General features: G+C 41.8%; 1 protein-coding gene across 6 annotated transcripts in view; it reads left to right on the plus strand.

Annotated features, from left to right (window-relative positions):
* Positions 1-14,245, plus strand: part of CENPU (centromere protein U) — a 71,743-nt gene that overhangs the window by 6,652 nt on the left and 50,846 nt on the right. For 4 of the 6 annotated variants that reach the window (XM_003415859.4, XM_023555014.2, XM_023555013.2 and 1 more), the window contains exons 3-6: positions 737-854; positions 5,264-5,369; positions 13,376-13,436; positions 13,904-14,134. In XM_003415859.4, the coding sequence (XP_003415907.1) occupies positions 737-854; positions 5,264-5,369; positions 13,376-13,436; positions 13,904-14,134 (516 nt within the window). The remainder of the gene's footprint in view (positions 1-736; positions 855-5,263; positions 5,370-13,375; positions 13,437-13,903; positions 14,135-14,245) is intronic. The other 2 variants (XM_023555015.2, XM_010595645.3) reach the window with 1 other exon arrangement.

A 14,245-nucleotide genomic window follows, 5' to 3' on the forward strand; every position in this document is an offset into this window, starting at 1 on the left:
AGTACCCTTCCACATTTTCCAGAGCTACTATAGAATTTTTCTCATTTTATATATGCTTTTTTTTTTAGTCGTTCGGTAGGGGTTGTCATAGGAAGAAGGGAATCTTCATGGGTTTATGAATATATTGAGGTGTAAACTTGGTCTTTTTCAGTCAGGGGTTCTCACACCTGCATACACTAAAAAATGTTTATGAAATTTGGGGTATATGGGCCTATTTCTGACTAGAGGGCCCTAGTTTTCCTTAGATCATAAGTTAGTGGACTTCTACCCTCAAACCAAATTCAGCTCTCTTTTTTACTTTGGCTTGTTTTTGTACAGATCTACAAGGTGAGAATGTTTTTTAAATCTTTAAATGGTTGAAAGAAATAAAAAAAAAATCTCATGCCACATGAAAATTATATGAAACGCAATTTTTAGTGTCCATAAATAAAGCTTTATTGGAACATAGCCATAGTCATTCTTTTCTGCATTGTTGCTATCTGCTTTCACACTAAAACGACTGAGTTGAGTAGCTGCATCAGAAACCCTGTGGCCCACAAAGCCTAAAATATTTCCCCTCTAGCCCATTATAGAAAATGTATGCTAACCTCTGCCTTAGATTCTAAATTCCCCCAAAACTATTATCACTCCCGTAAGCAGCAGTGATAGCAGGTATGCCCTTAAAAATAGATGCAGCTTTGTAATGTTCTTTACTTGTTAGAGCCAGTTCAGTAACTTTGACTTTATTCACTTTTAGAAAGCTGACCAAAAGCACAAGCCTCCTGATGTGTTTGATTTTCCTGATAATTCTGCTATATCAAGCATTGACAGGCTGGGTGAAAATGATCAAGTTGAAGAACCTTATGAGACCTTCGGTCAGTATTTTAAATCTTTATTCCGAAACAACTTCATTTAGGCTCCATACTGATAATAGATGCAACAACAACTAATAAAAATATAGAAATTACTTTAAATGTGAAAATCAGTTATCTGCATATAAATATGTTCTGGGGAGTGCTTGATAATTTCAATGAATTTTTAACACTTCTGGACATTGGAACTGTTGTTATTTAGTTGCTGTCAAGTCGATTCTGACCCATAAGGTTTTCTAGGCTGTGACGTTTCAGAAGCAGATCACCGGGTCTGTCTTCCGAGGCGCCTGTGGGTGGGTTCGAACCACCAGCCTGTTGGCTAGTAGTTGAACACAAAACCTTTGCGACACTCAGGGACTCAACATTGGAACTAAGAACTCTAAACAAATATCTAAGTAGAACTCAGATCCACCTGCTGTAGTACTAATGAGAGGAACATAAAATATATTTCTCTCATCGTACCACCAATAGAGCCATTCAGAGGGGTGTTTTAATTTAGTGAGGAGAAGAGGGCTTATTTCCCCTTACCTTAAACCAATTGAGGCAGGGATCCTCTAGGAAATCTACCGCAGAGCTTCACCCTACTTCCTTGGAGTGTGAGGGAAGCAGGGTGGCCAGGAGTATGGTGAATTGTTCAAATGGAACTGCTGGTCTCTTGATGGGTCACTGATGGCTCCAGATGCCAAGAACGATACAGAAAGTGCCATGTGACCCACTTCTAGAATAGCAGTGATTGGACATTTTTGCTGGAGCATATTTTAAGAGAATTTTGAAAAGTTATGTACCCTCCCATATATTTTTAATTTGGCATCTAAAGCATTTTTCAACCTAATTTTTTTTTTCTTTTTTTGGTTAATAAAAGCAGGAAATATTTTTAATTTTATGAGACAAAAAGTAATCATCACTAGTATGTATCTTTTGTTATGATTTGATAAAAAAAAGTTTTAATTATTACATAAATCACCTTGAATCAAAAAGAAATTCCATTTTTAAAATTGAGATCTAGTTCACATACCATAAAATTCATCCTTTTTTTATTTTTTAAATTGAGATGCAATTTACGTATCATAAAATGTATCCATTTAGAGTCTGTAGTTCTGTGGCTTTTAGTACATTCACAGAGTTTTACAGCTGTCACCACTGTCTAATTTCAGATGTTAATCATCCTCAAAAACCCCAAACCCTTTTCCTCCCAGCCACTGGCAGCCATTAATCTGCTTTCTGTCTCTATGAATTTGCCTCTTCTGGACATTTCATATAATTAGAATAACACAATACTGTATTTTTACGCAGGTAACATATACCTTCTAGATTTGTTTTCCAACCACACCCTCCCCCTGTGAGGTATTTTCATAAGTGCAGGATATAATCAGCAAACAAATGTAGAAGGAGTGAGCTATTTGCTTAAAAATATGGTATTTGGCCTTATGGGTTTGGATTCTTTGAATTAATGTATTTTCCGGGTTTACCCATATTATAACATGTATCAGTACTTCAGTGTTTCTATGGCTGAGTAACATTCCATTGTTTGGCTATACCAGATTTTGTTTGTCCATTCATATTGATGGGCATTTGGGTGGTTTTTACTTTTTGGCTGTTGTGAATAACGCTACTATGAACATTCTATGCAAGTTTTTGTCTGGACATATGTTTTCAATTCTCTTGAGTGTTCCACCTAGGAGTGGAATTGTTGGATTATCTGATAACTCAAAGTTTAACTTTTCCAGGAACTGCCAAACTGCTTTCCAAAGTGATTGTACGATTTTGTATCTAATTTTTCTACATTCTTGCTGACACTTGTTACTTCTCTTTTTTTTTAATTCTAGGCATCCGAGTAGGTGTAAAGTGGTATCTCATTGTAGTTTTGATTTGCGTTTCCCTAGCCCTGGGGGCACAGTGGCCAGCCTAAAGGTTGGCAGTTTGAATCCACCAGCCGCTCCTTGGAAACCCCATGGGGCAGCTCTACTCTGTCCTTTAAGGTCGCTATGCATTGGAATTGACTTCACGGTAACGGATGTGGTTTTTTGGTCTGGAATGATTAATGCTGTTGGCATCTTTTTATGTGTTTCTTGCCATTTGTGTCTCCGTTGTAGAAATGTGTGTTCAAATCCTTTGCCGATTTTTTAATTGGGTTGTCTTATTGTTGAGCTGTAAGAGTCTAGTTTGTATTATTGGTTACATACAGAGATTTGGGGTTGATTTATTTCTTTTTTCTTTTTCTCTTATTATTCACGGTAGTAAAGTAAATAAATTTGTTTGCCTAGTTGAGTGGGATATAATGTATACTGCCAACTTTAAAATTGTGCAGTTGATATGGAAAAAAGTGCTGTTTCAGTTTGCACAGTCATGCTAAAATCTGAGCATGAAGAAATGGTTGCGTAGTTCTTACCTCCTATAGCAATTCAACCCCACCACTGCTGGTACCTGCTGCTTACCCCTGCTCCGCAGGTTCTCCACCCCTGCTGCAAGCCCAAGGCAGTGTGCTTAGATCTCTCTTGTTACTGCTCTTTCCTGAACAGGTACAGTCTCCTCAGTTACTGCACCCTCCTTTTCTCTCTTGTTTCTATGCCTTCCTGCCAAAAACCACTTGGTTTCCTTCTTCTCAGGTATAAGCCTTTTTATCTCCTTTCTTATTCAAGATAACATTTTTGTGCTAGCTAAAAGCCCTAGAGGAGCCCTAGTGGTACAGTGGTTAAGCACTTGACTGCTAACTGAAATGGTGGTAGTTAGAACTCACCCAGTGGCTCCACAGGATAAAAGGCCCGTCGATCTGCTACCTTAAAGGTAACAGCCGAGAAAACACTATGAGGCAGTTCTACTTTGTCACATGGAGTCCTTATGAGTCAAAATCGATGGTACTGCGCAAAACAGCAACACTGACACCACATAACCCCCATTGCTGTCAAGTCGATTCCAACTCACCCTGTAGGTCAGAGTAGAACTGCCTTCCAAGGAATGGTTTCCAAGAAGCACCTGATGGATTTGAACTGCTGACTTTTCAGTTAGCAGCCGTAGCTCTTAACCAGTACATCACCAGGGTTCATACAATAGCAAAGGCCCTAGCAATCCACAGTAGAGAGTGAGAGGTGTGGGAGGAATCCCTCCCCAAACAGCCACTCATTCACAGATACTGAGTACCACTGTGTTCTAGGCACTTAGTGAGGTGTTAGAGTCATAGGAGTGGGCCAAGCACTTATCATTGATGTGGTGGTCTCTAAAGCCTGTGGCAGCCCATAGGGGTGGGGGAAGAAATTGTTAGACTTCCTGTTTATATTTATTTTTTATCTCATTAAAATATTCCCGTATAACGTGTAAATATAGTAATACATATTGCAGTGGTATGGATCACTTTTCTGACGTCTTTCTTGCCTTGGTCTTGTAACTCCCACCCAAATGATTGGGTAGGACTGTGCAAATAGGGTAATTGTGGCCCACCAAGAGATTGGTCAGTTTTGCCATCCCACTGGGCTGTAGGTGAACCATCCCAGAGGCAGGAAAGGGAGAATCCTACCACCACCAAGGAGGAAGAGCCAGCATGTCCTTTGGACTTGGGATCCCTGTGCTGAGAGGCTCTTGACACCAGGAGACTGGCTTGTGGGGAGAGAGAGAGAGAGAAAGAAAGAGTGACGAGCTGTAACACTGAAGATGAGAAGTGGTGGCAGGGAAATGGCAGCAGGAAAGACCAGCAGGAGACAGTGTGGTGGGCTTCCTGGCCTACAGAGAACACTGAGCGCTTTTGGGCAGGAGGCTTGCTGCAGGAGTGGAGTGCCTCTAGATACTTAGCAGCAGAGCTAAAAGAGCTTTATAACACTTGCTGAGGAGGACAGAGGCTGAGGGCCAACGAGAGCCCTGCCTGTGAGCATGGCTGATGAGAGGCTGTCCTGATGTAAGAACTGTATCCTGAGTGTTTCTAAACCTGAATTATAACCTGTTACTTCCCTAATAAACCCCATAGTCATGAGTATGGTCTGTGAGTTTTAATGTGGTCACTGTGATAAATCATTGATCCCAACAGAGAAGTAGAGAGCGCTGTGGGAGGGACTGTTGGTGTCAGAAGTGGTAAAGGTGGCAGAGAGAGGAGGCTTGTCTGACCTCCACCTCCTAGGACTCAGCCTGGGGCTGTTGATCTTGATTCTCCTTCACCCCTGTGAAGTTAGAGGAGGTCAGACGCCACCCCTGTGCCATTGTTACACATGTTTAAAATTTATAAATATACAGGTGTTTATTGGGGTTATGGTTTAATTTTTTTAATTATCGAGACGTGAGATCGAAAACATTTGGGAAGTGGCCTGCATAGTTGATTTTGATTTTGTGAGCTATTTAAACAAAAGATTGTTTTGTATTCCATTGTAAGGGAATAAATTTAAATGCTGCCAAACAGCCAGACTGTTAAAGTTGCTCCTCTTTTGTAGCCCCTCCTTTACACAGCACTGCTATATATGCTGATGAAGAAGAGTTCTCCAAAGTGTGTGGATCATCTATCCCTTCAACTCCTCAAGGAAAAGAAGCGGGAAGAAGGTAGTTACACTTCAAGCAGTTGTTTGTGTATGGCTGATGGGATTTCTCAGAAGCTAAATTAGAAGGTTATAAAACTGAAGTTTTTTTAAAGATCTTTTGAGCTGACTTCTGTTTTTTCCTCAAGAGAACTGGGAAATGAAAACTTAATTTTTAAATATTTGACATTAATTATAATAATTGTAATAATTGACATAACTGACATCTGGTTGTCCTAGTAAACATGCCTGTGAAGTACTTTAGCTTAGGTAAAAACAAAGGGAGGTGGAGAAAAAGTTTTATGAACATAGAATTTTCGGTGATCTTGAGAGGTCTCTTTAACTTACAGATTATCTAATATTAAAGAGATGATCTCTAGCACAGGGAAATGGGCTACAAGGGAGAAAAAGGAAATACAAAGCCTGTTTCAGATGTGCTGTCTCTGAGAAGCACTGGTCAGAGCTCTACAGTTTATGTGGAAGCATGGGCCACGTAAATCATGTAGAAATGATACAGGTAGTCCCTGTTCTGGGGTTCTTTTCTGACGACTACTCCGTTGTAAGTCAGTTCTAATGTAAGTCAAATACTTTTTTTTTTTTAGTTTTCTGTGTTGTCTTTATCATAAATATCTTTTATAAATACAATCTTTATTTTTCAGCAAGTGAACATCTGAGAATGATAACATCAGCAGATTACGTGCTGCAGCACTGTAGGTAGCACATATTACTAACGATAACACGTACCAAAAAAAAACCTGGACGGTCGTGAGTGCAGTTGGTCATAACTCGAATTGTAAGTCAGGGACTACCTGTATAATGAGGAACTGCAGCACTAATTATAAGTCAGCACTAATTATAAAGTTGTCTGAATATAAATTACTAGCTTGAGCAGATCCTTGACTTCTGTTAACAGGCCAATTCTAGTTACTGAAGGTATTTTGAAAGTAAGAAACCAGCGTTAAAAAAATAGGTCAGTTGGAAATCTGAATTAGGAAGTCTCTTGGAGGTTATCTACACTAATGAAGTTTTGTGGTACTTGGTTATCACCAAGACTTCAGTTTTTTATGAGATGCTATTAAAAATTCTGAAGAATGCACATTCAGCTCTAAATGGTGTTGAATGTAATTTTAAAAGTGTATTTTTTAAATAGATAGCACATTCACATGGTTTTAAAAATATAAAAGGGTTTTTAATTAAAAAATTTTTTTGTTTCATCTCTACCATCCATCCAGCTCCTAGCACCCACTGCTCCCTTCACCCAATGTTACTATTTTCTGAGGTGTCCTTCCAGAGTGCCTGTGCATATAGAAGTACATAAGAATACAGATTATTCTAAATCTGTCTTTATACACAAAAAGTAGCATATATACACTGTTCTGAATACCTTGTCCTTTTCACATATTAAGTCTTGTAAATTTTTACATATGAATACACAGGGAGCTTCCTCATTCTGCTTTTTGCAGTAGCAGGTATTCTGTGAAGTAGATAGTCCATAACTTGTTCGTTGTTGGTGGTGGCCTTTGAGTCGATCTAGACTCGTGGCGACCCCACGTGTGCAGAGTAGAACTGCTCCATAGGGTTTTCAAGGCTGTGACCTTTCAGAGGCAGATCACCAGGTCCACCTTCTGAGGCACCTCTGGGTGGGTTTGAACTGCCAACTTTTCAGTTAAATCATTTTTACCACCCAGGGACTCCTCGTAATTTATTTACCTGGTCCCATGTTGATGGCAGTTGGGTCATTCCAGTCTAACGCTACCACCAGCAGTGCTACATTCAGTGACCTTGTACATTGGTCATTGGATACATGTGACCATATATCTATAAAAGTGAAATCCTGATTCAGATGAAATGTGTATTAGTACACCCTCTCCTCCCTTATAGACATGGTTAGCTTGTAAAGACCAGGTCATTACGCGCAAGTCGGTGTTATGTAAGAGAAGCAGCCATGCCCGGTCTTCGGCACTGATGTACCACCTGCCCATTGGGCGCCCCTGGTGTGTCTTGAGATGCGCATGGTGGGCCTTCTTTCCCTACCATGACATCCCCACCACTGTGGAGCCCATGGGAGTTGGGGACGGTGGTTGCCCACTGCCTCCAGGGCAGCAGGGGCCCACCATCACTTGGCTACGCTCCACACCTCTGCGTGGCCACCCACCCAAATCCTGCAGCTCCAGCACCTCCCACCACGTTGCAGCCCGGCTCCCCTTACTTCCTGTGCACCACCCACCTGCCTTGCCCTCCTCTTGCTGGCCACCCAGCTCCTCAGCCAAACCCAGACTGCAGTAGTACCAACTGCCCAAGGCTGTGTGGCCTTGGCTTCCTCTCACAAACCTCGCCCTCCTCTTCCTCCTCCTTTCCTCCCCTTGCCTCGGCTCCTCTTTAGTGTGCAAAATAGATAGTAGATTTTTTTCTATTGTCATAAATGCAAAATATTGGATAATGAGATAGTCCATAAGTGAGGAGTAGGTGTTAATTTTCATAATTTTTGCCGTGTCGTATTCCAGAAGGGCTATACCAAGTTACGGTTCCACTAGGAGTTTCTGGGTGGTGCAAAGGCTAAGCGCTCAACTACTAACCTAAAGAGAGGATAGTAATTGAACGCTAACCTCAAGAGAGGTCTGGCCATCTGCTTCCAAAAGGTTACAGCTGTGAAAACCCTATGGAGCACAGCTGTGCTCCGCACACAAGAGTTCACCATGACCAGAATCAACTGAAGGGCATCTAACAACAACAGTAGTTCCGCTTGCAATATAGAGTGCCTGTTTGCCCTGTAACCTTGCCGCGCCAGCGTTGCCAAACTTGCGGGTTTTTGCCAGTGTTCTAGGTCAGAAAGTGGATTTTTGCCAGTGTTCTAGGTCAGAAAAAGCTCTCTGTCTAGTTCTGGCCTTTTGTTTCTGGTTACTGAAAATAGCCCTTTAAATTCTTGAGCAATTTTCCAAAATACCCAGGCGACACTTGAACATGTGGAAGTAATTTCAGGAAGGAGGAGGGGCATGGTGCAATCCTGCATACTCGGTGATTCAGACATTGACTATGCATGTTGGATCATGAGGTGGTATACTGAGAGAACGGAGCTATGAGATAAAAGAACCTGGGTGTCTGATGATGACCCAGCTGCCATTCTAGCCCTGAATTCCCTCTGGAGTTTTACTGAGAAGAAAATGAAGTATCTTGTTTAAGGCATTTGTAGAAGGGAGGTTTCTACCATTTGCAGCCATATCTAATCCTATTTAATATACATTATTCTAGTGAATGCACTGGACCAATGCTCTGATAGAAATTAAAAATTTTATTGAAGGAATAATTTCATTCCGCGTTCCACAGGATGGAGAACACATGGCATTCAGACAGACTGCAGTGGTTGATTTGTTTCACATCAAAGCCGGTACAGGAAAAGGAAGGGAAACTTAAAAGGGGTTATTAAACTACAGACTTTCTTAACATCAGTTTCTAGCCTCCCACAAATCTCTTATTCCTGATACATGTTGACTAAAGCAATATTTCTAAAGTGAGACATGTAAGCATTTTTGATGTAGGCGTTTAGTGATGGATTGCAGGCTGAGTCAAACTTAATCGGAGTCCCTGAAAGGTAAAATCTACCATTACTTAACCCAACCCATTGCCATTGAGTTGATTCTGACTCATAGTGACCCCATAGGACAGTAGAGGTGCCCTGTAGAGTTTCCAAGGAGCACCTGGTGGATTTGAACTGCCGACCTTTTGGTTAGCAGCCATAGCATTTAACCACTATGGCCCCAGGCTTTGCACCATTACTTAAGAAAGGGTAAATACTAAATCAGGTCTAAATCTGACGTTTTCTGAAATGTAAACATCACCCATCCAGCTAAGGAGGAATTAGATAGGGCCTTACCTGAAAGCAGTTAAGCCAAAAGGTTTGTTTACATGAGTTAAAGCCTAAATCTGTACTCTTTATATTATGACAGTCAAGACTTCTACAGCTGTGTCTGCCTTCTTACTTTAACAAACAGTCTCTCCCTGAGGCCCCGGTGGCACAGTGGTTAAGAGCTCAGCTGCTAACCAGAAGATAGGTGTTTTAGCTGCTCCTTGGAAACCCTGTGGGTCAGTTCTGCTGTCTTATAGGGTTGCTGTGAGTTGGAATTGACTCGGTGACAACAGGTGTTCTCTACCTAGTTACTGATTTTCAAAGAACTAGCAGATATGCAGTGAAAAAATCCCAGTGAGTAATAATTTGCTAGCCAGGACAGGGAACTTAGGCTTAATATATACCAGTCTTGGCTATGGAAACCGTGGTGGTGTAGCGGTTAAGTGCTATGGCTGCTAACTAACAGGTCGGCAGTTCAGATCTACCAGGCACTCCTTGGAAACTCTACGGGGCAGTTCTGCTCTGTCCTGTAGGGTCACTATGAGTTGGAATCGACTTGATGGCAATGGGTATCTTGGCTATGAAGTTATTTATAGGTTCTAGTTATGAGTCAGAATCAACTCGGCGCCAGTGGGTTCGGTTTTGGCAGTGGGTAGCTTTATTTAACATTATCAGTCTTATTTCCTACCTTCTTTTTGTGTTGAGCAAGGCACCTTCTCTAGAGTTAGCTTTGTAAACATTCTTAACAGGCACTAAGTAATTGTTTATCCAGATTAGAACCCTGAATCCTTCCTTTTTTTTTTTGAGCAGTGAAAACTTTGACAGAAGGCTGAATGGTTTCTTTAGAAGAGTAGAAATGAGCATATTAGTTTAATTCAGAATGGAGTTTTTAATTTAGGTCTGAAGTCACCCAATTCAGGTATGCCAAAACCTCAGATTCTAAAATTCACATTTACAGTATGGTAAGGAGTTTTGTCATTATCCTAAGAGCAGTTGTGAAATTTTAAGCAGGAGGTGACATGGTTAGATTTGCATTTAAAAGTTATCATTCTGGCTGCTGTGTGGAGAATGGATTTGAGAGAAGCAAGAATGGGGATGGGTAGATGAGTTTGGAAACAGGGAGGACTAGGGTAATGGTGGCAGAGATAGAGGGAAGTGAATGGATTCCAGAAATAGGAGGCAAATCAACAGGGTTTAGTGATGGGTTGGATATAGTAGGGTAGGAGGGTGGGGAGGAGTTGTTGTTAAGGATGACTCCTGGGTTTCTGGCTTGTATAAATGGATGATGGTAGTGCCATTGACCAAGATAGGGGTCGCTGGAAGAAGACTGAGTTTTAGGGGGTGATCATGAGTTTGGCGTGGTGATGTTAAGGTGACATTGTGTATTTGGGTCTGGAATTTAGAGAATAGGGCTGAGCCGTATTTAAAACTTAAGTTGTTTGCATATAGGTGGTATGAGGCTGTGGGCAAGGATGAGATCACACAGAGAGCATAGCCTGAGAGAAGACAAGAACCTGAGACCAGCTCTTGAGAAACTCTGAAATCTGCTGTCTGGGTAAAGAAGGAGCCTGCAAAGGAGAGAGAACAAAAGTGACCAGAGAGGAAGAAAGAAAACCAGGAGAATGTTTGCTCACAGAAATAAGGGGATGTCGCTGTAGAGTGGATTCCAATTCATAACGACACTGGAGGACAGAGTAGAACTGTCTCACAGGGTTTCCAAGGCAGACTGCCATATCTTTCTCCTGTGAAGTGGCTAGCAGGTTCAAACTGCCAACCTTCCGGTTAGCTGAATGCTTAACCACGGTGCCACCAGCGCTCCTCTTGAGAGTACTCAGGAGGGTCAAGTGCAGCTGAGAAGTCAAGTAGGGTAAGGACTGAACATGCCCATTGCATTTGACTGCATGAATGTTCTTGGTAACCTTGATACAAGTTGTTTTGGTGGAGTGATAAGTCCAAATGAAAGATGCCATTTGGGTAACTCAGGCAAGGTTTGTGTGTGGATAGAAAAGGAAGTCAGGGCAGAAGGGGGACGCACCTTGGGGGAGGAGGACAGAGGAAGAGAGATTGATCAGCGGCATTTCCCAGGACTCTTGCAGGCACCAGCATCCAAGCCCCAAAATCCTCACCAGGGGTGCTCAGTTCTTCGTTTCTGGGTCTTTTCCCTCTGTCTTGTTTGCTCTGAACCCTCAGCTCTCCAGTACCCCCTACCCCTAGTTTTACTCCCGTGGTTTTAACTACCTATGTGCTGCTGCTTCACAAGTCTCTCTCTCGTCCAGCTTTTCTCGTCTTGAGTCCCAAGGTGTCCTGTCTGTTGGTCGTATTCTCCTTGATGCCCACAGGTGCCTTGGACTCAGCAAAGGCAAAGCCCAGCTCAGTCCTTTTCTCCCTCATCCAGTGTCAGTGAGCTGCTTTACTGTTTTCTAGGTTCATGGTCCTGCTGTCCACCCAGTCACCCGAAATCCAGAAATCTTTTCTTTCACACCCTAGGAAAAATTACTTTGCAAATCCTGTTGGCTCTGGCCTGTGACTATCTCACGATCCCATTTTCTCCTCTCCATACCTGGCAACCTCACTGAAGCTGCGGTAGTTCATGCACTTGCCACTTTTACTAGCATCCCTGCAGGAGTGTTCTGCCTGTCTCCTTGTCTTCTGAGTTGTCCTCTTCCCCCGAGCTACATACCCACTCACCCAGCTTCCAGAGTGAGCTTCCTAAAGTGCAAGTCTTGTCATCTCACTGTCACGTCTGCAGCCTTGAGGGGCTCCACATGACCTGTATGCATGGTATAAAAGGCCCCTGAGCCGGTTTGGGAGAGTTAGGAGTAGAAGAGATTTGTTAGGGGATAGCATCTGTGAAAGGTAAAGGTGAAAAAATTGGGATTGGGCAGGGATGGCCTCAGACTCTCCATTTTGGTCAATCCAAGCGAGAGCTCCAGAGCAAAGATTGCCTGTTAGAATATTCCTGTATTGGGCAGAAATAGCCTTAGTATGCTCACCGTGCTTAGTCATCGGCTGAAGACTGCCTGCAAAGTGTGTGGCCTCAGCTCAGACGCCACAAGTCCTGATGGCACTACAACTGGCAGCTGAAGGTGCACTGTGTTCCTCACAGCTGAAGGGAGATCTGAGCAGCAAGTCCCTGTAAAGCCAGGTCAAGTCCTTTGACTTCTTCCCCAGCATTATCTTCTCTTGAACAATACATTCTATTCTGTACAGTCTTTCAAGTTCCTTGAATATGAATGTTGTTTTACACCACCATGCTTTTACACTGACTTTTCCTTCTCCTTTGAATACCCTTCCCTCTACTTCTGTGCCTGGAAAAGTGTTACCAAAAGTCAGCTCAATTGTCGTAACCATGATGCTGTCCCTGCCTCTCAGTCATGAATCCACATCTTCTCTGTCAAACGCTTCCTAAGTCATCACTCTGCGCTGTATTTTGGTTTTTCTTCTAGACAGTGGGACCCATTTTTAAAGTAATTTGTTCAGCACACCTTGCCTAATGAGGTTGGTATTAAATAAATGCTTGTTGTATTGAGTTGAATGAAAAGATGAAAGAACTCTCATCACCCATCAGAAATTAGGGTTATTTTGTTTTTCAAAGGGCAAAAGAAGATTTTCCCTTTATTGTCACCTTACTATGGGCTTCAGAATTCCCTGGTGGCACAAATGGTTAAGCGCTCAACTACCAGGTGAAAGGTTGATGGTTTGAATCCACCCAAAGGCACCTAGAAATACAAGCCTCGCAATCTGCTTCCCAAAGGTCACAGCCTTGAAAATCCTATGGAACAGTTTTACTCTGCACACGTGGGGTTGCCATGAGTTGGAATCTTCTTGGTGGCAACCAAAAACAACAGCAACGATGACAGGCTTTGACTGTGGATTAGCTTTTAGTATAAATGATAAACCTATGATCTGCTTTGAGGAAAGTGCTGTTCTCAGATATGTAAGACCGCAAGGTGCTGCAGGAATGAAACACTGTCACTTGCCTGACTAGGATAAAGTGATGGAGCCCGGGTGTAGGAAGATGGGAGAGACAACCAGTGAATCTGGGAAGGTGTAGGCCTGCCCACCACAAGTATGGAATATCCTTATTAAATTGAGCCTGTTTTCATCTTGGACAAGCACTTGTAGAAAACACTTGTGAATAAATATGTAATGTGTGCAAGATATTGATGGCTTGTTCTTTGGTACAGTTTGAACACTTCTGAAGATGAAGCAAGTGAAAGTGAATCTGTAAAAAACCGTGCAAAAAAGGTATGTAGAAATGTTCGCTATTCTACCTTAATTTGTAGGATATACCATATTTAGGTACAAATAAATCTGTAGCAATATTTTTCATAGAGAAGGAATATTAGTTGTGTTTCAGAAGAAAACACTTTGATTATAAAAAGGGAGGTATTTTATATCTGAAAGTGTTTCTTATTGAAGAGGCATCAAATCTCTTATGTACCTTTTCAGTTTTCATAGTATTCTTTTAACATGGTTCGGTTGTAATTTATAAAGGCAGAGTGAACTGTTGAAAATACTTACTTGGAGCTTCTTAATCCAGGTTTTCCTTCCTATCCATTAGTGATGTTGCCATCTTCATAGTATAAAGGGTATGTTCCCATCATGTTTGATATTGAAGTTGAGAACTGTGGACCTTATCGTTATTTACTATTGCATTAAAAATTGTAAGCATTTGCATATCCTAAACCAGTAATGCTGTTTTCTTGACATAGCTAAGAAGAAAAATCAAGCGCATTATTGATGAATCTGAAAGCACTGAAAAAAGTGATGTAACAAGAGATAAGCCAGCTGAGAAAAGTACACAGCAACGTGAAGCTATTCCAGCTATGGCATCTTCAGAGCTTTCGGAGAAACCAGCTAAATCGGTCACTCCTAAAAAAATAAGGCCTCTTAATGCCCAGTCCTCTGTAGAAAAGGAGACCTGGGCAACGGAAAGTCGACAGGTAAGAGAGTACCTGCCATTCTCTTGGAGTGGAAAGAAAAAGTTTATTGACGAATGTTTGGGAGTGTTTTCTCTCTTTCCTTTACTCTTTTTAAAAGATAAATTTGCTATT

This window comes from Loxodonta africana, chromosome 21 (assembly GCF_030014295.1).
Source record: "Loxodonta africana isolate mLoxAfr1 chromosome 21, mLoxAfr1.hap2, whole genome shotgun sequence".
In the NCBI taxonomy this organism is placed as follows: Eukaryota; Metazoa; Chordata; class Mammalia; order Proboscidea; family Elephantidae; genus Loxodonta; species Loxodonta africana.